Source organism: Centropristis striata, chromosome 13 (genome assembly GCF_030273125.1).
Source record: "Centropristis striata isolate RG_2023a ecotype Rhode Island chromosome 13, C.striata_1.0, whole genome shotgun sequence".
In the NCBI taxonomy this organism is placed as follows: domain Eukaryota; kingdom Metazoa; phylum Chordata; class Actinopteri; order Perciformes; family Serranidae; genus Centropristis; species Centropristis striata.
The window spans coordinates 22,248,839-22,272,980 of NC_081529.1; the positions used below are offsets into that span (position 1 = coordinate 22,248,839).

Consider the following 24,142-nt stretch of genomic DNA (forward strand, 5'->3'; position numbering starts at 1 on the left):
AATACAATACAGAAATATGTCAAACAATGACAGTATGTAACTGGAGTATTAGAAACAAGGTAGTATGATAACTCATGATTGCACGTTTGGTTTGATTCAATCTCTTAAGTTCCTGTTTAGTAGTTAGTTGATTTTATTCAGTTGGAGGACTTTTCCAGAAGGGCCCAAACTTGCTACGTCTGTATTTAACCAAACCGCTAAAACTATCCTTCTGCATTATGACTCTTTGTTTTTTAAATTACATATATGGATGTTGTTGTTTTTTAAAAACCTTTGGATGTCTCACCTTTTTGTTTCTTTTACACATGAAATCATGGTCAAAATAATTTTGCCTTTTTAAAGTTTTTTTTTTTTTTTTAAACCCTCTTTAATATCAAAGTAAAAACAGATTTTTACAAAATAATGTCAATTAATTAAAAAGATATAAAGTAAAATAAATGACTGCATAAGTATTCATCCCCTTTAAAGTAACTGACCTAATTCAACAAAGTTCCAGCTAGTTGATGCCAGCAGTGTCACAGTTAGTGATGGAGATCACCATTTAGTGATCGTAATATAAAAACATCTGTGTCCAGGAGGACCAGTCTCTGGTTCATTACTATTCCTGCTACAATTGCAATATGAAGACAAAAGAAAACTCCTAGCAACTCAGAGAAAAGATCATTGGAAAGTATTAGTCCGGTCACACAGATTGTGAGGGCGGCCAGCTCTAGGCAGATTTAAACAAGTGCCATACTCCTTCCATTTCTTATATATATATATATATATATATATATATATATATATATATATATATATATATATATATATATATATATATATATATATATATATGACAACAAGCATTCCTTTTCAAGTATTTATTTATTTATACAGCAACCTATGCCCTTTCAACCTCAAAATGTGTGTGTTTATGTATGTGTAACTAAAATCACATAAAGTTACCTGTGTGTGTGTGTGTGTGTGTGTGTGTATCTGGAGGAGTGTGCGCGCTTAGGCGCGCGTGTGAAGCATGTGTATCTGGAAGAGTGTGCGCGCTTACGCGTGCATGCGTGTGTGCGTGCGGATCAAAGGCTTTGCAGTCGACCAATCAGAGCAGAGCAATCAACGGAAATTAACAGCTGTGGAATCTTCTGGCACAGTGACAGCAGCCAGAGGTGGACGGACTGAAATTTCTGGCCTCGAACAGAGAGCATTTTTGGCAAAACCATAATAACTATCATTGATCCGACTTCACTTTGAGTGTCCTGTTCCTCCTGAACAGCTACATATGTTTTTTGTGAAGAAAAATGAAGAAATAGCTTTGTAAGAGCGATCCGAAAAACTTCCTGCATTTTTAATATGGGAGTCAATGAGGCTGTTGGTGCGTGTTGGTGGCACATCTGTGCGTCCCAGGCCCAAACTATAACTCTGACAGCTTTACCAGAGGACTGTGAGTGAAAAGACAAATTTTCTTACATTTCTATGTATAAATTATTTCTGTAGAGTGGAATTTGCGGCCTGGAACGCAGTTTTCAAATGTATTTTTTGACAGTTTTTTCTCTCCCTCTACACTCTAAGCGATGACATCACACACTCTGACAAGAACATTCCATGCAATACATACCAATTATAATCTCAGAATTTCTCCAAAAATGATATGATTGATAAAAAAATATATGACCTATCGAAACGTGGATAAATACACCGATACACAAGACTTGTGTCTACTGTTTAAAGTTTAAATGGAGTCTCTCGTGAAATTATGCCGGAGAAGTAGACATTTGAAAATCTCCAATTATTGTTCTTTTTCGCTCATTTTTTTCCAGCCGTCCCATTCACTTCAATGCAAAATTGTGGGCAGTTAAATTTGTATTCCGTAGAGAAAAGTAATAGCACACCGATCCCGAGGCTTTGCCCCGAACACTGGTCCCTACTTTTGCTGTAGGGGCCAGTGGTCGAGATATTTCCCCGTGGCCCTAATAATGCCGTCTATGCTCTAACCTTCCAGCAGGTGGCAGCAGCGTGTGAAAGGTAAAGTGTGATGACGACATCAAACCGCAGAGAAGAAGAAGTCGCATACCCACAATCCCTCGCTTCCTTCCGGTTCCAACCATTAGAGACCTAAGATGGCGGACCGGCGGCGAAGGAGGAGGCGCGCGTCCCAGGACAGCGAGGACGACGACGAGTCCGGCTCCGGCTCGGACAGCGGGAGGTCCGGCTCACCGGCCACAAAGGGCCGGCTGCGAGATCCCGACCCGCCGGAGGTGACAGCGACCCGGGCCGAGCCGAAGATCGACGTGGAGTCCGAGTGTGTGAGTAGCGTTAGCCCCTGTTAGCTCCCCGGGCTGAGGGCTCCGAGCCCCGGCCGCGGGCAGCGACACACCCCGCTGCCGTCCCTCGCTCCCCCTGGACTGAAGGCTCCGTCCCCCGGCCGCGGGCAGGGCCATACCCCGCTGCCGTCCAGCGCTCCCCCGGGCCGGCGGCTCCTCCGGGAGCCAGTCGCTCTCTCGGACCGTCCGCCCGGAGCCGCTCGGTGCTCCTCCGGCCGGCGGCGGCAGCCTGGAGCAAAGTACCGTTACACAAGTTAACCGTCGATTCTTGAGTTTTAAAACGTTATCGTCTTCTAATTCCGCCGCATTTCATTTGTTTTTAACGGTAACCGTTGGCGAAGTTGCTGCCTCCTGTTGTGAGACGAAAGGGCGCCAGTTGGAACACATTTTCTGTGGTGACCAGTTCACCCGTAACACCTTACGGGTGGTTGGCGCGGCACGGCGCCGGTAAAACGAGCCCCGGACGGTTTGTTAGCGGTAGGGCTGGGCGATATGGACCAAAAGTCATATCCCGATATATTTAGGCTGAATATCGATTTACAATATATTTCCTGATATTTTTTTTATCGCAAGGTGAGAGCAAATGTTCAGTCAAAGCTAAATATGACAAGTAGTTTTATTGAAACCATTTATTTAAATGAACATACATACTGTATAACAGAGTTAAAGCCCCCTTTAATACATTTTTTGCATTTATATAATATTTTAAATTTCACTGAGTCACTTCTCGACATTTTTACACATATTTTAATATAAATATATGTGATAAAAAATAATAATTATTTATGTGTGTGTGTATGTATATATATATATATATATATATATATATATATATATATATATATACACACACACATATTTTTCAATCCATACAGGCATTAAAAAAATGACATGTATGTGTTTTAAAAATTCTACATGTGTATGATAAATATTATGTATAATATAGTAGTAAAAGCCTGGTGGTCATAGGGAAAACCCTGGTTCCTAAGCAACCAGGACCGACCTCAGCTTTTCATCTGAATTTCCTTCGTTTCAAAGACTCCAGCGTAAGAATCAAAGCTGTGAAAACCGCTGTTCAGGCGTTTGGAGCATTTAGTTTATTGTACTAAGCAAAGTCTTGTTGTGCTTTAACGTTTCCTGTTTGATGTCTTTGCAGGAGAGTGAAGATGGTGTCGGAGAAGGTAAGACCTTGATTCGTCAGATGTGAACGGTACATTCTTGCGTGTCGTAAGGTAAGCAACTTTAACAATGTGTTTGTGTGTGTTCTTCCCAGCTGTTCTCTCTGACTACGACAGTGCTGATCCAGAGGAAAACGGCTCCCACTCAGAGGTAAAAAACACCCTGCAACAACTGGTTTCACTGGCCCTCATTTATCAAACCAGCGTATGTCAGAAAGTGAATGTAAAGTGGCCCTACGATCATTTCTACAAGGCTCGGCATTTATCAGTCTGGACGTGAGCGGAGGGTACAATCAGATCTGACGTCTCGTCTGCGCTCGTCTACGCAAATTTGAGTCAGCGTGAAATCAACATGTCTGAGTCGGGAAATTGTTATTAGACTAATGTATTGGCATCAGAAGGCGATGCCTGAAGCGGATAAACGGAGGTGGCGTTTTCGAGATTCGTTCCAGACGCACCCTGTTGGAAACTCGTAGTAATTTATTGTACAAAAAAGGGGTTCAGAACGTTGATTAAAGTAGTTTTATGATTCATATTAAACTCAAAAGCTAGCGAAAAAATGAATAAAAGTGATATTAATTAGAAGCAGTTAATTAAAATTGTAAAAATTGGCATCGAACTGCCGTCTCAACACATTGACCTCGCAGCCATGACAATAGTCGTGTATGGTATAATCTCAAAAATATCTTCCAAATTGTATGTTGCATTTAATATATCTAATGTAATGTTCAAATTTACATCGACTATATATGCAAACCTGTATAGGCTACACAATTAAAATGGTAATTTAAGAAATTGGGACATAATTACAACTAGTTAATAACATGGTGTTGTAATGAGTGGGCTAACTGATTTGCAGTGTGATAGGTCAGATGCTTATTAGTCAGCTATTTAAAAAAGAGCTTTGACAGTCATCAAATTTCAACAATGGCAGATCTGGCTTTACTAGAAGACATTTACGTGCATGCACGACTGGAGAGGGTCTTTCGGCACCGCCAGGACCCCTTTATGGAGAATGATGTCGGAGAATTGATCTTAGACCGGTGTATTGATGCCTGGAGCTGATAAAACTGCTGTGTTTTGTTTTTAATGGTGACAAGCCAAAGCATGTTAGAAGAATAAATACACCCAGCGACCGTGAAGTTCTTCAACCAGAATACCACCCGAGGCTATTAGATGTTGTTGTCTTCTGCTATTAAATGTTGTCCGGCTCGGACCCCGGAGCATCAGCGTCTCCTTCACCACCGGTGCTGCCCGAATTGAAACATTTCCAATCAGCGCTGCCACACACTCCTCTGACTAGGACAGAATTCTACTAAATGTCAAGAAGTAGATAATCTCTCCATCATAATAATCATATTTGCATGTTATATAGGCTATTAGAGTTTATATATCAAAATGTATAAATTAAATTGGTTGGATGGTCCACTGCTACCCTGCTGACGGCACCACTCATTTCCTTCCTTTTCACTTTTTATGCTGCCAAACAAAACAAGTTTGTTCTGTTGCACTTGTTTCTGTCCTCTTGTGCAATTTTGGATGCGCTGATTACTATTTTGGGGGGGGGGGGTCTTTTAAGTTTATATTTTGATTTATATATATATATATAGAGAGATAGATAGACGCCCTGATATATACCCGATTCAGATGGCTCGCCTTCAGAGTTTACGACACCGAAGGGCGCAATGCGGCCAAAAAGAGGATTTTTCACCCTCTAAAGTCAGCTTTATTAGCAAAGTGCACCATTACAATTAACAATAGGGGCAATATAGACATATTACAGAAGTACACAGCGACGGAGGTTTATGAAATAAAAGTACTTAAAGTTATAAACTCAAACAAGTTCACTGAATATTTTACATTTGGAGCACAGACTTAAAAGTTTTAATTCAAAAAGAAGAGGAATTTCTCAGTCAGAAAGTGAAACGCTGACGTCCAACAGCTGCAACACAACAAACTAGTTTTGTTTGGTAGCATAAAAAGTGAAAAAGAAGGAAATCAGTGGTGCTGTCAGCAGAGTAGTGGACTATTAAACTCCCAGCGAGGTTTGAGTAATTACATAATGATATATAAAGCCTAATAATCGATATAATATCCAAATATTGCTATTATTAAGATGGAGATATATTATTCACCTCTTTACATTTACTAAGAATGATGTCCTGGTCAGAGGAGCGTCTGGTAGCGATGATTGGAAATGTTTCTGTTTGGGCAGCACCGGTGGTGAAGGAGAGGCTGACGCTCCGGTGTCGGAGCTGGATGACAGTAAATAGCAGAAGACAACAACATTTTATAGTCTCGGCTGGTATTCTGGTTAAAGAATTTCACGATCGCAGGGTGTATTTATTTTTGGATTATGTTTCAATGATAAATTATGTTGTCTAAACATGTTTTGCTTTGTCACCATTAAAAATCAAAACACCACAGAGTTTTATCAGCTCCAGGCATCGATACAATAGTCTAAGATCTAATCTCCGACTCAGACGTGTGGACTTCATGCTGACTCAAATTTGCGTACACGAGCTGAGAGCAGATGTGAGATCTGATCGTACCCTCCGCTCACGTCCAAATTGATAAATGCCGAGGCTTGCGTAGAAAGCATCTTACGCCCACTTTACGCTCACTTTCTGACTTACGCTCGTTTGATAAATGAGGGCCAATACGTCTAAATACTTTCTGAAGTAATGTTGTGTTTCAAGATGTCCTGGCCAACAAAAAATGTATTACACACTAAAGAAAGAAATCGTTTTAACATAATTTTCAATTAAAAGGATATAATTCCCTCAAATGATGTAAATCCTGCTGAAAAAAAACACAGGGAGAAATGATGCATAAAACTAATTAAGGATAATGTTGTTTGTTATTTTTGTTGCTATTATGCAGAAATGTCCCCGAAAACCCACCGGCAGCTTTGAAAACTATGATCTCTTTAAAAACTCGTCAAAAATCAGACTTCAGCGAAGGTTCCTGAATGGATCGTCAGTTAGGAATGTTTCCGTTAGAAGAAGTGACACAAACAAAGCTTAAAATGGCATTTACTAGTAATTTAGTGTCTTTTTGTCATTTTGTGTCTATTTTACACACTTTTTCATTTGTGACACCCAGTGTTTTATATATAAATTCAATTTTTTTTTAGAATTTTTACAGTCAGAGAAATTCACTTTTAATTCACTTTTTTTTCTGTCATTCAAACTGTCTTATTCAGCACAGAGACATGTTTGAGTTGTTCTGATTGTGCTGATTCCACAGAGCTGCAGGACTTATAGATTCATGGAGATTTCCCCTTATCAACCCAACAGTTGATATTGGACTGCAGCCCAACAATCAACTAAAAACTAAAATAAATCTATGAATACGTCTGCAAATTCACTTTTCAAGAATTTATATATATATATATATATATATATAGTTTTTAAAAAAAGGAGAATAAATTAAAACTCTAAAGGGTGAGAACTCAACACCCTGACTAGCGCTGCCTTGAAACTGAATAAAACCTGTTTCCCATTTTCAGTATTTCCCTCTAAGAAATAAATGTTAATAATAATGACTAACCAAGCAACATAATATGTAACATTTGGGCAAAAAAACAATCCCAAGTTATTTAATAAATTCAATAAATTGTGTCATTTAAAAATAAATAAGTGTCAGATAATGATAATTCTGTGTCCCTGCGTTCCCTCAGGGAGTGGAGGAGGAGGAGGCAGAGCATTTCAGCGACGAAGAGGCTCCAGCAGCTGCCAGCGAGCCCAAACCCCCCGCAGCCGACCACCCAACACAGGTAGAGGGGGAGAAGAAGAAGGAGGAGGAGGAGGAGGAGGAGGGAGAGGGAGGAGAAGAAGGAGAAGAAGGAGAGAGTAAAGAGGAGAGCAAAGCTGAGGAGAAAGGAAACCTCGCCGGAGAGAGACAGAGCGGTGATGGACAGGTGAGACTCAACCACAGCCGGGACTTTATATTTACAATATGTCATGAAACGTAATGACTAGTGATGGATTGTTTGTTAAACCCTCTGAACCTTACCATTAGGGCTGCACAATTATGGCCAAAATGATAACAATTATTTTGATCAATATTGTAATCACGATTATTAATCACGATTATTCATCGTGTTAGGGAAAACATCTGTATTTTTATTGCACTTTTTAACAAACAATAGGAACAGTATTTAGTATGTGCACAGAGTGTCCGGTGCTTGTTGTAAACAGAGATCACTAAGTAAACACCTCCTCCAGCAGCAGCACATACACACTGTACTGCTACAGAGCCAACTGTTAGCCTATTAGTAATTTGCAGACTGGATGCTAAGGGGTTAACATCCCCGAACCGCTTTGACTTGCCACGGGGGCCCGTTAAGAAGAGTAAGGACGAGTCTCCAATAACACCAGAAAAAGTCGCTGGAATTGTCACAACTTTTGAAAGGTAGTCGCTAAGGGGGTCTGAAAAGTCGCTAAATATAGCAACAAAGTTGCATAGATGGCAACACTGCTTCGCCGGCTTTTACTAATGGCGCATGTTGTGGCGTTGAGTACTGCGTCACATCCTGCTTCACGCTCACTCGTTATTTAGTTAGGCAGCTACATGAAACCTTAACTATATGTTCGCCCCCTGGTGGTTGGTGGACTACTGATTAAAATGAAAATATCGCAGAAGATCAGGTTAATTTAATCGTGGCGGCCAAAGGTATCAAATCGACTGGCTCGGCCATGACAAGTGTGCTATGACTTTTCTAAGGGTTTCAGCAAACGTTTTCAAATTATTCGGTAAAAACACGGCAAAAAATCCCCCCAATTCTACCCTACGGAGAGGCTAGAGTGGATGACATCATCGCTAGAATGCAAAGGGAGAGAAAATTGTCAAAAAATAAATGTGGAAACTGCGCTCGAGGCCGCAGATGCCACTCTACAGAAATAATTTATAGAAACGTAGGAAAATTGGTCTTCTCACTCACATTGGTCTGCTAAAGCTTTCAGAGTTATAGTTTGCCGTAGGACGCACCGATGATCCACCAGCACGCACCCACAGCCTCATAGACAATGTTAAAAAGGAGGGAAAATTTCTGGAGGAAGGCAGAGGTACCAATTTCTTCTGATCGCTCTTAAAAACAATTTATTCATTTTTCTTCACAAAACAAGTATGTAGACGTTCAGGAAGAACGTCAAATGTCACAGGAGCAAGTTGATTGCTCTGCTTTGAATGGTGGTCGCCAGACAGACAGACATGTTGAAAGCTCGATCTGTCACATACCTCAGCAACGGTAGAGATAATATACTGTAAACTACTCGGCAGTGTAAATAACGTATGGCTGAGAGTCATGGGCCAGAGTCAAGCACACTCAACATGTCTTCAGAAATTTTCTAGTTCTACATGTGTCCTTTAAAATAATGCGTTTGCACGAACCAGATCCTGTTAAAAACATTAAATTCTGCTCCTCAGAGACACTGTGAAGACATAATTGAATCTGCTGAGACCAACGGTCATGTGACGAATATTCACTGAAAATCTGTTTACACTAAGCAGAGAGGGGAGGACAGGAGAGGCTGAAAAACATGACAATACCTCAATACGTACAATATGTGCAGAATAACACAGTTAGAATGACAGAAAAGACACAAAATTACCATAAACCAGTTTTCTCCCCAAAGACGTGTCAGAGTTGTTCTGATTGTGCTGATTCCATAGAACTGCAGGACTTATTGATTTATATAGATTTCATATGTTGCAGTGAAACACAAGGGCACAGAGACTAACATGTGAAAAGATGTCGTTGTTCAGAGGGTTCAGTGTTGTCCACAAAACACTCGTCTGTGCATCTGCAGTCAGAGTTATAGTTGAACTATTTCTGCAATCCTTGTGTTGTTTTCTAACGGTTGCGCGCGCAAACACACACGTAGGAGTCGACAGACGACCCTGAGACGAAGGCGGGAGGAAAACCTGGTCAGAAGCTCGACGATGACGAGGACAGGAAAAACCCGGCCTACATCCCGAGGAAGGGTCTGTTCTTCGAGCATGACGTCAGAGGACATGCTCAGGAGGAGGAGAGGTCTGTTTCATCCCTCATTATTATTATTATTATTATTATTGAGTGTGCTTGAAAGAGCACACTATATAGTATTCATCAGGCTTAATCTTATTTATTCTTCCGTTTCTTCCGTGTTTCGGTCAACTACTCCTCCCAGAGTTTTGGTCGCACATACACTAAAAAGGTATCAAATCGACCGGCTCGGCCATGACGTGTGCTATGACTTTTCTAAGGGTTTCAGCGAACAGTTTTCAAATAACTCGGCAAAAACACGCCAAGAAATCCCACCAATGTTACCCTATGGAGAGGCTAGAGTGGATGACATCATCGCTAGAGTGCAGAGGGAGAGAAAAATGTGTCAAAAAGGAAACTGCGCTCGAGGCCGCAGATGCCACTCGACAGAAATAATTTATACATAGAAACGTAGGAAAATTCATCTTCTCATTAACATTGGACTGCTAAAGCTGTCAGTTATAGTTTGGCGTACAGATGCGCCACCAACACACACCCACAGCCTCACAGACCGCCATGTTAAAGAGGCAGGAAAATTTCTGGAGGAAAGAAGTACCAGTTTCTTTTGATCGCTCAAAAAAAACAACAGTTTACAATAACTGATCATTTTTTCACACAAACTGACGAGTTTTACACTAGCTTCAGACAGACACAAACACGGACAAACATACAAATCAACACCTTTATTGTGTTACATGACTTCCTCCTCCTTTCCATTTTGAAAACAGTTCAAATTGCAATCTAATGAAGTTTCTTAAGAAATTTTCTAGTTATTATTATTTTTAATAATGTATTGTTCGAGAGTCGGATGTGGCTGTGATCTCCCTGTCTGCGTCCTCTCAGACCTAAAGGTCGGAACAGGAAGTTGTGGAAGGACGAGGGCCGCTGGGAGCATGACCGGTTCCGGGAGGAGGAGCAGGCGCCAAAGAGCCGCGAGGAGCTCATTGCCATCTACGGCTACGACATCAGGAACGGTGGGGGCTCCGGGGAGCGACAGTACCGGCAGCGCAGGCCGAGGTGAGCGCCGCCGTTACTCACCGTAACAAGTTTACTTTATTACTTCAAGTTTTTTTGGTCTTCTGTGAGACACACAGACGCACTTCTGTCTGTCACTGTGTTCCAGGCTGCATAGAGTAAAACATGAACTATTTATTATTATTCAAACATATTTAACTCTCTGAACAAACAACAAACAGCTTCAGGGGCTTTTTTCACTCCTAACATTTCCTCCCTGTCCCTGTATTTTACTGCAATGTATAAAATCTATATAAATCATGATATTCAAGACATGTTTGAGTTGGTCCCACTTCTAGCCATGATTGTGCTGGTTCCATAGAGCTGCAGGACTTATAGTATAGGCGCCTTTCCATCAGGTACTTTTTCCTCTCGTGAGCTATAGGTGTGGATTGAGAGAGAGGATCCGGCCATCTTTACCGGTTAGCAGCTCAGAAAGCACCTGTCTCGGGTTGGTACTTTAGTCTAGTTATTAGTCGACGCTGATTGGATACGGTTGAGGCGTGATTCATGTGCAGACTGGACGGTGATGGGGTTAACAGCTCCTGTTCTGATTGCTACAGGAGGACTGGGCCGTGGGTGCTTTGGGATGGCGCCTGCTACTCGTTAAGAAGAGTAGCAAAAGTCTCCAATAACACCAGAAAAGAGTCTCTATAGGGGTCTGAATAGTCTAAATATAGAGACAAAGAGTCTCTAGAGGATCTGAATAGTCTAAACATAGACGAAGAGTCTCAAAAGGGCCTGAATAGTCTAAAAGAGACGAGTGTCTAGAGCATCTGAATAGTCGTAACTCCGTTGGTTAGCCGTTACTAAAGTACCTGTATGGAAACAGGCAGAGGGAAACTAACTAGTGGGCGGAGCCAAAAAACTCAACCGCTTTCCAAAAATAACTCAGAAAGTACACAGTGGACACACGCCTGCTTATATCGATTTTATATGTTGCAGTGAAATACAGTTACACAGAGGAGAATGTTTTGTTTTTTTAAAAACCTCCCTGAAACAGCTCGTCTGGGTTCAGAGGGTTCAAGGATTTCATTTAGATTATTTTTTCTTCACTGTTCATGTTTGACCGTGCAGACGTTCACGCTGTCAATTTAAAAAGTTCTCTGTCCAAAGTCTGGTGTGAATCTTGTTTGAGCTGCTTGATTTGAATGTCTCCGTGTCCCTGCAGACAGAGTATGTCTCCCAGCAGAGACAAGCGGTGGAGGGACGGAGAGCGCCCCGTCCGGTCCTGGCAGAGTGGAGGAGGAGGAGGAGGAGGTCTGAACCGTGGAGGAGCTCCACCTTCATCCAACCACCCCTCTTCCACGTCCCCCTCCTCCCTGCCGCTGTCCTCCGCTCAGCGTGGCAGCAATCCCTCCAGACCGCCTCCCTCCCGCAGCAGACCGCCTCACCACAGTCAGACGCACCCGTCGCCACAGTCCCAGTACAGGAATAACGAATCAAATGCACCCCATGTGCACCCCAGAGACCGAGCGGGCCCTAAAGTTCAGTCCGAGCCCACAGGAGACAGGGGTGTTGTTGGCAGGGGAGGCCGCGGTGGCGGTGGGGGAAGGGCGCCCTCTGTGGTCGTTGAGGACATTACAGTCAGCCAGGGAGGCGTCAGGGAGCAGGACCTGAGTGCTGCAACGACGGCGCCGTCGCCACAGCCGGGCGGGTACCAGTCTGCATCGCCACGACGGCAGCAGGAGCAGAGAGGGAGCGCCGACAGGTCAGCGCCGGGACCAACCGTCTCCTCCTCCGCCTCAGAACCCTCCCTGCAGCCATCAGCGACCAATCGGGAAACTTCTCCCCCCGCCGAGCGGCCTGTGGAGCGCAAATCTTACTCCCTGGCTCGCAGGACTCGCTCCCGGCCCGCCGACCTGGGCAGCAAACAGCCGTCCGTGGAGGAGTCTGGCGCCGGAGGGAACGCCACCTCCCCTGGCAGCGTGGCAGGGAAGAGCTGGACGGGAGCAGGCGACGGGCCGAGCCAGGCGGGTGGAGGGGGCGGGGTCACGGAGCTGGACCCGGAAGTGGCTCGACTCAGTCTGGCGAGACAGAGCTGGAGCCAGACGCCTTTCATCCGGTCTGAGATGAGAGGTGAGTCCTGAAATACTGCAGTTACTGAGCCTGAGCCGGTACTGCATTCACGCACACGTTGATGCATCTGAAATAAACTACTACTACTACTAAACTAACTACTAAATACTGATACTCACTGGTAACACTACAAACTCTGCCTGTACTTGTAGTAGTTGTACTGCTGGTACTAATAGAAGCACTGCTGGTATTGTTAGTAGTACTGCTGGTACTTGTAGAAGCTCTGCTGGTACTTGTAGTAGTACTGCTGGTACTAATAGAAGCACTGCTGGTATTGTTAGTAGTCCTGCTGGTACTTGTAGAAGCTCTGTTGGTACTTGTAGTAGTACCATTGGTACTTGTAGTAGTACTGCTGGTACTAATAGAAGCACTGCTGGTATTGCAAGTAGTCCTGCTGGTACTTGTAGTAGTACTGTTGGTACTTGTAGTAGTACTGCTGGTACTTGTAGAAGCTCTGCTGGTACTTGTAGTAATGCTGCTGGTACTTGCTGTAGTAGTAGTAGTAGTACTGCTAGTACTTGTAGTAGTAGTAGTAGTAGTAATAGTAGTATTACCGCTGGTACTTGTAGAAGCTCTGCTGCTACTTGTAGTAGAAGTAGTCCTGTTGGTACTTGTAGTAGTACTGCTGGTTGTGAGCAGCAAGGTGAACCTGTCTCCGTGTCTTCAGGTCTTCCCAGCACTATGCACATCCCCGGTGCTCCGCCTCAGTTCCCCGCAATGGAGGAGATGGGCGTCGGCGCCAACCGGGCCAAACGATACTCGTCACAGCGGCAGAGGGCAGTTCCTGAGCCGGCCCCACCCATGCACCTGGGCGTGATGGAGGGACACTACTACGAGCCCAGTAAGATAAAAACACACCTTTTAACTGCAATGTTTATGAGAGACAACATCAGTCAAATAACCACAATATTGTTTTAATAAATATATATATATATATATATATTTATTAAAATATTTATTAAAATTTCCATGCAACTTTTCACATCAAAAGTTATTAAAAGCATTGCAGACCGTCACACTATCATATGGCGTTTTGGGATGAAACATCAGACTGTAAAACTTCACCGCAATTGTCCAATCTGCCTCAAACTTGTCATGCATGATGATGGTCCATCACTGAACAGTTCTACATAACAATATTTCATAAAGTCCTGCCCTTTTTGATTAGCTACACCGCTTTTTCCCAACTAATGAGTTTTTCTTGATATTTTGATTGTAAGAGACATTGAAATCAGTTTGATGCACAGCGTCAAAGTTTTATTTCACCCTGCCTGTTGGAGATGCTCTGAATCAGGACCAGTGTTATCTTAATGCAACAACAATATTTTTTGTCCCTGAAATTAATGAATAATAGCAATGAATATTAGTTTTATCAGTGTTTTTTGTTGTATGTTTTGTCCGTAATGGTGCAGCACTAATATCAGTAATCAAACGATCCATCCTTTGTGACATTCAATCAAAAAAAATCAAAGTCTTAATTTATCCCTAAGGGTAAATTCAGTTAGTCTGGTAACTCTGGAAGAATGAGACAGCCTGGCGGCTGTAGGAGCAAAGGATCTTTTGTATCTCTTTGATTTGATTAATTTGATTTTGATTATTTGTTCAGTTTTTATGACTGTATATATTGGCCCTCATTTATCAAACGAGCGTACGTCAGAAAGTGAGCGTAAAGTGGGCGTAAGATGATTTCTACGCAAGCCTCAGCATTTATCAATTTGGACGTGAGCGGAGGGTACGATCAGATCTCACGTGTGCTCTCAGCTCGTGTACGCAAATTTGAGTCAGCGTGAAGTCCACACATCTGAGTCGGAGAATTGATCTTAGACTATTGTATCGATGCCTGGAGCTGATAAAACTCTGTGGTGTTTTGATTTTTAATGGTGACAAAGCAAAACATGTTTAGACAACATAATTTATCATTAAAAAATAAATACACCCTGCGATCGTGAAATTCTTTAACCAGAATACCAGCCGAGACTATAAAATGTTGTTGTCTTCTGCTATTTACTGTTATCCAGCTCCGACACCGGAGCGTCAGCCTCTCCTTCACCACCGGTGCTGCCCAAACAGAAACATTTCCAATCAGCGCTGCCACACGCTCCTCTGACTAGGACATTATTCTTAGTAAATGTAAAGAGGTGAATAATATATCTCCATCTTAATAATAGCAATATTTGGATATTATATAGATTATTAGGCTTTATATATCATTATGTAATTACTCAAACCTCGCTGGGAGTTTAATAGTCCACTACTCTGCTGACAGCACCACTGATTTCCTTCTTTTTCACTTTTTATGCTACCAAACAAAACTAGTTTGTTGTGTTGCAGCTGTTGGACGTCAGCGTTTCACTTTCTGACTGAGAAATTCCTCTTCTTTTTGAATTAAAACTTTTAAGTCTGTGCTCCAAATGTAAAATATTCAGTGAACTTGTTTGAGTTTATAGCTTTAAGTACTTTTATTTCATAAACCTCCGTCGCTGTGTACTTCTGTAATATGTCTATATTGCCCCTATTGTTAATTGTAATGGTGCACTTTGCTAATAAAGCTGACTTTAGAGGGTGAAAAAATCCTCCTTTTGGCCGTATTGCACCCTTCGGTGTCGTAAACTCTGAAGGCGAGTCTTCTGAATCGGGTATATATTAGGGCGTGGTATTTAAATTACGCATGTTTCGAGCCGCCACATTTATCAACAGCCGACCATTCTTACGCTGTGATTGGCGAGATACGAACGTTTGATAAATCACACGTGGACCCTGTCGTAAGACGAAATATACACTCGAATCTGCGCTCGTTTCTACGCTCGCTTGATAAATGAGGGCCATTATGTTGTTTTTACAACTTTTTCTCTGATTTACACTTTGGAGAAAACTCATCTCAAATAATAATATGATATTAAATGTTACAGGTCTTTTCAAAAATAAAAGTCAAAATAAAAGTCACAAACTGCTTCACGGCAACAAAACAAACAATTTTATGTTTTTACTCTGAAACATGAGATGAAAAAGGATAAATAGAAAGCAATATTTTTGTCTTTTTAAAATTAATAAATAAAAAATAAATTATTTAAATAAAATTATTTATTTTTACTTTTTTTGTAGATTTTTTTTAATGACATACTTGGCCTTTTATTAAAAAAACTTTGGTGAAATTACATTTTTCTTTTTTACATTTTCATGACAAGCTAAATTCAGTTTTTTCTACAAATTAACAATTTTTAAAAATATTTTTACGACAGTATATTCTGGTGTTTTTAGGACTTTGTGGAATAAAATACAAACTAGTGCAAACAAAAATCTTCACAGCAACAGAGAGCAGCACTTCACCCTGTTCACCAGCAGAGGGCAGCAAAGGTCCACTGTGTTACAGTGGATGTGTATGTGGCTTGCAGCGCTGGTTTTGTCCAATATTTACCCTTAAATTGGCTCAAACATCTTTTAAAATCAAAAATTAAAAACTTTGTGCAGATTGTACTGCTCATATTTAACCCTCGAAACCCCAACAAGCAGCTTCGCTTGCTGTAACTATTGCAGCTCTATGGAATCAGTTATGATAGAAATCCTAAGAGAAAAAAAACAAGTCTAATTTAAAAAAAATAAAATGTAATTTATATATCACAAATGCTGTAAAACAAAACACAAAATTACCAAAAAAGACACAAAATTACCAAAAAATAAACAAAATTTCCAGAATAATTTTTCTCCACATATTGTACATATTGAAGTATTGTCATGTCTCCTGTCCTCTCCCCTCTACTCTGTGTAAAGGGCCTCTTCTGTCATCTCCTCTCTGTTTTCCAGTGAATGTTTGTATGTTTTTAACATGTCCTGTGTTTGTCCCTCAGTGTCTTATCAGGGACCAATCTATGCCCACGGGGAAGGCCCCGCCCCCATCCCGCCGCAGGGCATGCTGGTCCAGCCTGAGATGCACCTGCCCCACCCCGGTCAGTGCAGAGTCCCGCCCCTCTTATTTTTTTAAACTTGTTGGTTTTTGACTTCTCACTCATCTCGTGTCCTCGTGTCTCTCCTCAGGTCTCCATCCCCACCAATCAGGCGGTCCCATCGCTAACCCCGCACTCTACGGAGGCCCACCTGTTTCTCTGTCGCCGGGGCAACCGCAGCAGCTGCTGCCGCCGCCTTTCTACCCTCCGCCCGGGGTCATGACCTTCCCCTACCCGACCATGTACCCGAGCCCCCAGGTGAGAACACTGCTCAGTTAGGAACCATTGTTTCAGAACAGACACAATTTATTAGTTTTAATTAATTTAATATATATAGAGATATATATCCTGTTTGATATAAGATATTATATAAGATATAAGAGAACTTTATAGGTTTATTTAAGCCAATATTAAATGCATAAATAACTATGGCCATGAAAGGAAAAAAAGAGCTAATATATATAAGACAATATCGTTATCGTTCGAAATGATCGAAATTAAATGTCTATTTCAGGGAAAATCAAGTCCATATTTATTGATTTCATACACATATTTTTTATGTTGTTGGCGATATATAAACCTTGATACTAATTTTGTCTTTTATATTATTTAATTTGTAGTCATTCATTTATTTTGTAGATATTTATTCATTTTGTAGTTGTCTATTTATTTTATAGATATTTTGTGGTAATTTATCTTGTAGTTATTTATTTTTTTGTAGTAATTTATTTTATTTTTTTATAGTTATTTATTTATTATTTAATTTGTAGTCCTTTATTTTGTAGTAGTTAATTTATTTTGTAGTTATTTATTTAATTTGTGGTTATGTATTTAATAATCATAATTATAAACATTCATGTAGCTCCTTTCATACATGGAGTGTAGCTCAAAGCGTTGATGGCAATAAAACAAAGTAAAATGGTAGTAGAATAATAAACAGGAAGTTGGTTTCAGGAGTAAAAAGGAAGTTGGTTTCAGGAGTAAACAGGAAGTGGCTGATGACTAAAGTGTGTGTCTCAGTCTCAGGTGACGTACGGCGGCGTGACGTACTATGACACGATGCAGCAGCAGGCGCAGCCCAAACCCTCGCCGCCGCGCCGCACGTCCCAGCCCGTCACCATCAAGCCCCCCCCGCCAGAGCTGCACTTCGCCTCCGAGTGACCCCGCCCCCTCGCCCTCCCAGCCGCCACGCTCCGCCTCACGCCGTCTCCCAACCACAGGTGAACCTAAGCTTCTGTTTGTTGTTTTATAATTAATTTCTATAAATTATTTATAAGAAGTTTGGTTTCTTAGTTTGTTTGATTTTTTTATTTATTTATTTATGTATATTTCTGAGGTCTTGATTTTATTTTTATAGTTCAATTCATTTTGTTAGGTATTTCATTTTTTTTTAGGTATTTCATTATTTATTTTTTAAAGTTTTAAATGTTTAAGGCTTTTTTATCTTTGATTTATTTTTTATAAAAAAGTAACAAAGATAAAAATAAAACAGCAAATTTGTAGAATATTTTTAGGTTGTTTTTTTTTTGGATTGTTTTTTTTTTTTACTGTTTTTTTTTTTTTTTAAATTGACGTCTTTCAATAATTTCTATATTTTTTGAGAAGTTTAATTCCTTACAGTTTTATTCTCAAAGGTCTTTAATTTATTTTTGAAATTTAAAAAAGTTTATTTTTTTAAACAATTTTCCTTTCATTAATTTCTCTATTCATTCAGAAGAAATTTGATTCCTTTTATTTGAATTTATTTTCATATTTTAAAAGATTATTTTAGGTAATTTTGTTTATTTATTTTTAGAGGTTGCTTAGGTCTTGAATTTATTTTTGTATTTTTAGAAAAATGTCATTAAGTGGAAAAACTTTTCAAGAAGATTTTCTGTATAATTTTTTTTTCGTTATTACGTTTTTGACTTTAATTTATTATATTTTTAGAAAAATTTAATTTAGTGAAAAACACAAAGTTGTCGTCACAAACATTAAAACAGATTTTTTCATGTTAATTTATTTTTATAACTGTTCTCAATTTCTTCAAGAAGTTCAAGGTTTCTCTTTTTTTTAAAAAAGTTTTTTTAGGTCTTGAATTTATTTTTTATATTTTAAAATATATATATTTAGACCTCAATGATTTTATTTTATTTTATTTTTTACTTTAATTTTATATTTTTTTAGGAAAATGTCATTAAGTGGAAAAACTCTGTTTAGACCTTTTATGATTTTATTCATTCAGTTTCTTTTTAACTTTAATTTATTTTTATGTTTTAGAAAATAGTTTTGGTCATTTAGTTATAAAAAAAAACCCTTTTGGATCAGCTGGAAACTCTTGTTGGTGTTTGTAGGACGGGATGGGAGGGTCGCTGAGGAGCTGCGGTCCTCAACAACCAATGTTCTCCAGCTGGGAGGGACAGGTGGACGACGGACAGGTGGACCGGTGGACAGGTGGATGGACTCTGCAGGTGACCCACAGCATCACTGGTGGAACATCTCCTTCTTGCTTTGCCGTCAACCCTGTAGCAGTTGGGCGGACTGTTGTGTACCTCTGCAGTCGCGGGTTTGATCCCACCAACGTGTCTTTGAGCAACAACGAAGCTGTAAATGTAAAAACAACAAAACCGTTTCTTTGTCTGCCTGTGGAACCGACGAGTTCAAACCCTTTAGAAGCATTTATCGAACTCTCTGTCAAAGTATTTTCGGTTTTTGTTCCGTTTCTTGTCGGGATCGGCGGTTTCTCCACACTGTGCTGCAGCTCCAGGTTAGTTCTTCTAGGAAACGGGAGGTTAGCTCGTGTCATTTTTCATCGTAGTTACTGCAGAAAGTTCTAACAAGATGAATGAAAGAAGAGAGAAGCTATTGAGAGCAGAGTTTGGATGTTTGGTTGTGTATATAATTTGATCGCAGCAGACCCGGTGCTTCCTGAAAACCTCCACGTAAGTGTCACGTTCCAGCTGCTGCTTTGTTTGTTTGGATGTTTTGGCTTCCACAGACCTCTGCCTTCATTGCAAACCACAGATTGATAAATGTTCTGCTGCAGCTGGGCTCCATAAAATGTCAGAAAACGGTGAAAAATGTTCATCTCACTTTCTCAAACCCTTCAAATATTTTATTATCGATAAAACAACAACAACATAAAACCACACAATGTTGGGAGAACAGAATGTTTCTCTGCAGATTAGAGCGGGGCGATGCCACCAAAACATGAATATCCAGACTTATTTCAACATTAATCTGCTTTTTACTGCAAAAAGTAATCAGACTAAAATATGCACCATCTGTATGTATATTAAAATAGTTCAGCTCCAACTTTAGCCAATTAAAATCTCAGAAAACAGTAAAAATGTTCATCTCACTGATGCGCCCAGCCCGACTGGAAACGTGCCCAGCCCAACCGGTGGCGTTGCCCAGCCCAACCGGTGGCGTTGCCCAGCCCAACCGGTGGCGTTGCCCAGCCCAACCGGTGGCGTTGCCTAGCCCAAATGGAGGCGGCGTTTTGTTTCCGACCATCCAACAACACGCTGAGTCTCTGAATGATACGAGACAATAGTCTGATGGAGACGTGAGACGGACGGCAGCGTCCTTCCTCTGACTGAGACAGCATGATTTGGCAAAACAAAATACTTTGACTACGTTGAATTAAACTTTAGAATCGGTGGATTGTCCCTTTAAAACTGACGGCGGCGTTTTCTTTCAGCACAAAGTGAAAGTAAAGGATGGAACAATTGCTCAGGAGGGTCTGATGAGCTGCTGGGGGGGGGGGCTTGATCGTTGTTGTACATAAAAATCTAAATGTGTATATAGAAGCTTGAAGAGATAAAATAGCAGTAAACATATTCTAATAACTACTAGTGCTACAGAACAGTGGGATCTGATTCAGAGCGCATCGGCAGGGACCTCGAATGTTAACGGCGGATTTAATTTGGAGACAAAGCGACAAAGGAGCTGTGTGGCTTTAGTTTGATTTGTATTGTTTTTCCTTTTTGAATGTTTAATTTTAATACTGTTTTTTTATTGTTAGTTAGTGCAGGAATGAGTTGAAAATGTGTTTGTTTTCACGTCAACAGGCCACACTGAGAACTGAAACCACTTTATAAAAACTTTAATTCTTCATCACTTGTTTGTCCTGCAGCGAAAATACATTTTCATGGATGAAAGTAAGCAGAAATAAAGGTGTATTTTTCTCCTCATCCTCCAGCTGTTTATTTCACATCACACTCGTGTCAGTAGAGATGTCGCCTTATTTTATTATTCAGATAAATGACAGACCACCGAAGAATCACACTTCTGCCAATGTGGTGGAAGATAAAAGACCATTATAATTCCTATAATGAAAAAACTGTCCTGAAATAATGATTTGGTATCTTGAAAAAATGTGAAACTATCAATATAATAAGAAACTTTGTCAAAATAATGAATTAGTACCTCAATATAATGAGAAACTTGATTAAAATAATAGAAACTTTCAGAATGAATTAACATCTCAATCATGAAACTTAACTGAAATCTTTACTGATATAATGACAAAACAATAAAATTAACTTATCTCAAGTAATGAGAAACTTTCAAACTAAAGAGAAACTTTAAAAATTAGGAACTTTCAAATTCATGAGAAACCTTGAAAATGAGAAACTTTGAAAAATAACGAGGACATTTCAAAACAATGAAACTTTAATGAGAAACTTTCAAATTAATAAACGTTCAGAATGACTTAATACAATGAAGTTATTAAACTTACCAAACAATAACTTGTATCGAAATAAGAAACTTGATCCAAAAAAATGTGAAACCTGATCAAAATGACAAATATCTTGAATGAGAATGAATTTCTTTCTCGAAATAATGAGAAACTTTCAGAATAATGACTTCTTGAAATATAATGAGTTGACTTAATATCTCAAAATTATGAAAAACTTTCCCTAAATTGAGTTATCTCTATATAATAACATTTTCTAAGGAAGACTTGGACATTTTCTCAAAATAGTAAAACTTTGATTTCTTTGTTAGTCTTCCTCTTTTACCTCCTTTCTTCCCTTCTTTCTTTCTTCCTTTATTTTCTTTCTTACGTCCTTTCTTTTTACCTTCCTTCTTTTCTCCCTCCTTTCTTACCTTCTTTATTTCTGACATTTCTTACCTTCTTTCTTCCTTGCCTTCTTTCTTACATTATTTCTTCCCTACCTTATTTCTTTTTCTTTCCTACCTTCTTTCTTTCTCACATTTCTTATTTTCTTTCTTTCTTACATTCTTTCTTTGCCTCCAGGCTCCATAGTATTTATCTCGTTCAGAAAAGATTTTAGAACTGCCACATTTTCAAAACGACTCACTCCTTCTGCTCCCCTTTTCCAAAAACTCAGTTTTTCAGATCAATATATACCGAATATGCATTTTTATCTTTTAGTATATGTATATTCCAAATTCCATTCCTAAGCCTTTCAGTGAATATTTCCATGTCAACTCACAATTACATAAGTACAATACTAGACAATAAGATTACACCCGCCTCACTATTGTACTAGCCTTGGTCAATTTTCCTTAAAATACAGAGGAACAATACTCTGGAATGATCAATTTAATAGTTCAATACAGTTTTCCTCTCTGAACACATACAAGAGCAGTTTAGTGGCTGCTCTCTCAGGTCACTAAGTAGTACACACACTCATACACACACACACACATTATTTCTACGCTTTTGTTTTATTTTACTTTTAATATAATTTTGTGTCATGTTTATGCGTCATTATTTTTTCTATTTCATAGTTACTTGTTTTAATTTAACTTGTTAATTTTAATACATGTAGAGGCCCTGTATAAGCCCTTTTGGGTTGTTTTTTGCCGCTACCTTGCACCTTCATTTTGTTGTTATCTCTTTATCCTTGTCTTTTGTCTTATTTGTGCAAAATAAAAAAAACTTCAATATTTCTTTTTCTCTCTTTCTCTTTCTTTCTCTTTCTCTTTTTCTTTCTCTCTTTCTCTCTCACCTTTCTTTCTTTCCTTCCGTTTTTCCTTTCCCTAACCTTTTCTTTCATTTCCCGTGTCCTCATTTCTTCTCTCCTTTCCTCCATCACTTCTTTTCCTCCTGTCAGCCTATACTTTTTCTTCTTTTCTCCCTTTTAACCATTTCTTATTTCTCCCTTTCCTTTTTTCCACCTCTTCCTCCTTTTCTTTCATTTCTCCTTTTATCTCTTCTTTCACTCTTAGCGGTCTTCTTTCATTCCTCTTCCCTCCTTTATTTCTCTTCTTTCATTCCTCCTTTCTGTCTTTACATTTCCTTCATTTCTTTATTTCCTTCTGTTTTTCTTTTCTTTCTTCTCTTTCCTCCTTTTCTTTCTGTCCCTTGTTCTTATCTTCCCCCTCAACCCTTTTCGTCCCTCCTTTGTTCCCTTCTTTCTGTCTTTTCTCTTTCTCATTTAAATGTATTTGTATTTATTCACACACACAGAGACCCACACCTGCTCTGACCGTTATCATGAATATTAATGAGCTGCAGGGTCGGGCGGGTTTTTATGTAAACTGTGTGATTGACAGGACATGACAGCCAATCAGAGTACAGGCTCCTCATTAATATTCAGCAGCTGAACCCACACACACACACAATATGAAATCAGCTGACCACTGGGTGTCAGTGGTGATGATGTAACTGAAGAGCCTCCTGCTTTCTAATTGGCTTGTTATCGATGATGTAACAGCTGCTCGACCATTCACACGTCAGCGTACAAACACATACGCACCTTTTTCTCCGTCTTCCTTCTCCTTTCTTCATCTGCTCACATTTTAACCTCCTTCTTTCTTTCTTCACGCTCTGTCGTGTTTCTTTAACCTTCCTGTTGTGTTAGAGTCGCCACCAACCCGCTGCATAAAATTACCACACAACTTTTGCTTATTGCAAAAGCATCCAGGAACCTCTATTTAAGCAAAATAAAACAAAAAATCAATTTCATTAAATTAAAGCTGCAAGCAGCAATGAACGGGCCCGAGCAGAGTGGAGCCGGCCATGCCAGGTCCACCGATCGTTGAAGGGGCGAGGTAATCAAGGACTCTGCTGAGTACACTGACACTTCAAGCAAGTCTCTACGACAAAGGTTCATTAGTTAGGAAAAGTGGGCGTGGTTAATCAGAAGGAGCAGGACTTTATGAAATATTATTATGTAGAACTGTTCAGTGATGCACCATCATCATGCATGATGTTTGAGGCAGATTGGAGAATGTACGGTGAAGTTATACAGTCTCGTGTTTTATGCCAAACGCAATATTTTGCTGCCATGCCACACCAACATCGTGTGACGGTCTGCAAAGCTTTTAATAACTTTTGATGTCAAAGGCCTTGTGATGGTACTGAACAAGTTCGAAGTCGATCGGATTAAATCTGTAGGAGGATCTGTTAAAGTATGTGGCGTGGAAATGGCGAAAAACTTCTAAAACACCATATTCGATCCAAGATGGCCGACTTCCTGTTGGTTTTTGGGTATGGCTTCATGAGACTTTTTGGTGCATCTTCCCATGATACATTTATGTACCAAATTTCGTGTCTCTACGACAAACATGTTTTAGGGGCTCAATTCTAGTAGGGCGCTAGTAGGTAATTATGCCACGAACATTTCTGAAAGC

General features: G+C 39.9%; 1 protein-coding gene across 1 annotated transcript; it reads left to right on the forward strand.

Annotated features, from left to right (window-relative positions):
* Positions 1 to 2,091: 2,091 nt before the first annotated feature.
* casc3 (casc3 exon junction complex subunit) lies at positions 2,092 to 20,719 on the forward strand. Its single transcript, XM_059348737.1, has 12 exons — positions 2,092 to 2,294; positions 3,469 to 3,493; positions 3,586 to 3,641; positions 7,173 to 7,412; positions 9,379 to 9,527; positions 10,362 to 10,535; positions 11,704 to 12,611; positions 13,279 to 13,452; positions 16,457 to 16,555; positions 16,644 to 16,810; positions 17,573 to 17,772; positions 18,886 to 20,719. The coding sequence occupies exons 1-11, from the start codon at positions 2,109 to 2,111 to the stop codon at positions 17,711 to 17,713; spliced, it is 2,319 nt and encodes a 772-aa protein (XP_059204720.1). The 5' UTR covers positions 2,092 to 2,108; the 3' UTR covers positions 17,714 to 17,772; positions 18,886 to 20,719.
* The last annotated feature ends 3,423 nt before the right edge of the window (positions 20,720 to 24,142 follow it).

Bases quoted from the DNA above. Each gene is read 5' to 3' on its own strand.
- casc3 (XM_059348737.1), top strand. From the start codon at position 2,109: ATGGCGGACCGGCGGCGAAGGAGGAGGCGCGCGTCCCAGGACAGCGAG. The intron at 10,536-11,703 runs GTGAGCGCCGCC...GTGTCCCTGCAG, and splicing joins TACCGGCAGCGCAGGCCGAG to ACAGAGTATGTCTCCCAGCA. The intron at 13,453-16,456 runs GTAAGATAAAAA...TTTGTCCCTCAG, and splicing joins GGGACACTACTACGAGCCCA to TGTCTTATCAGGGACCAATC.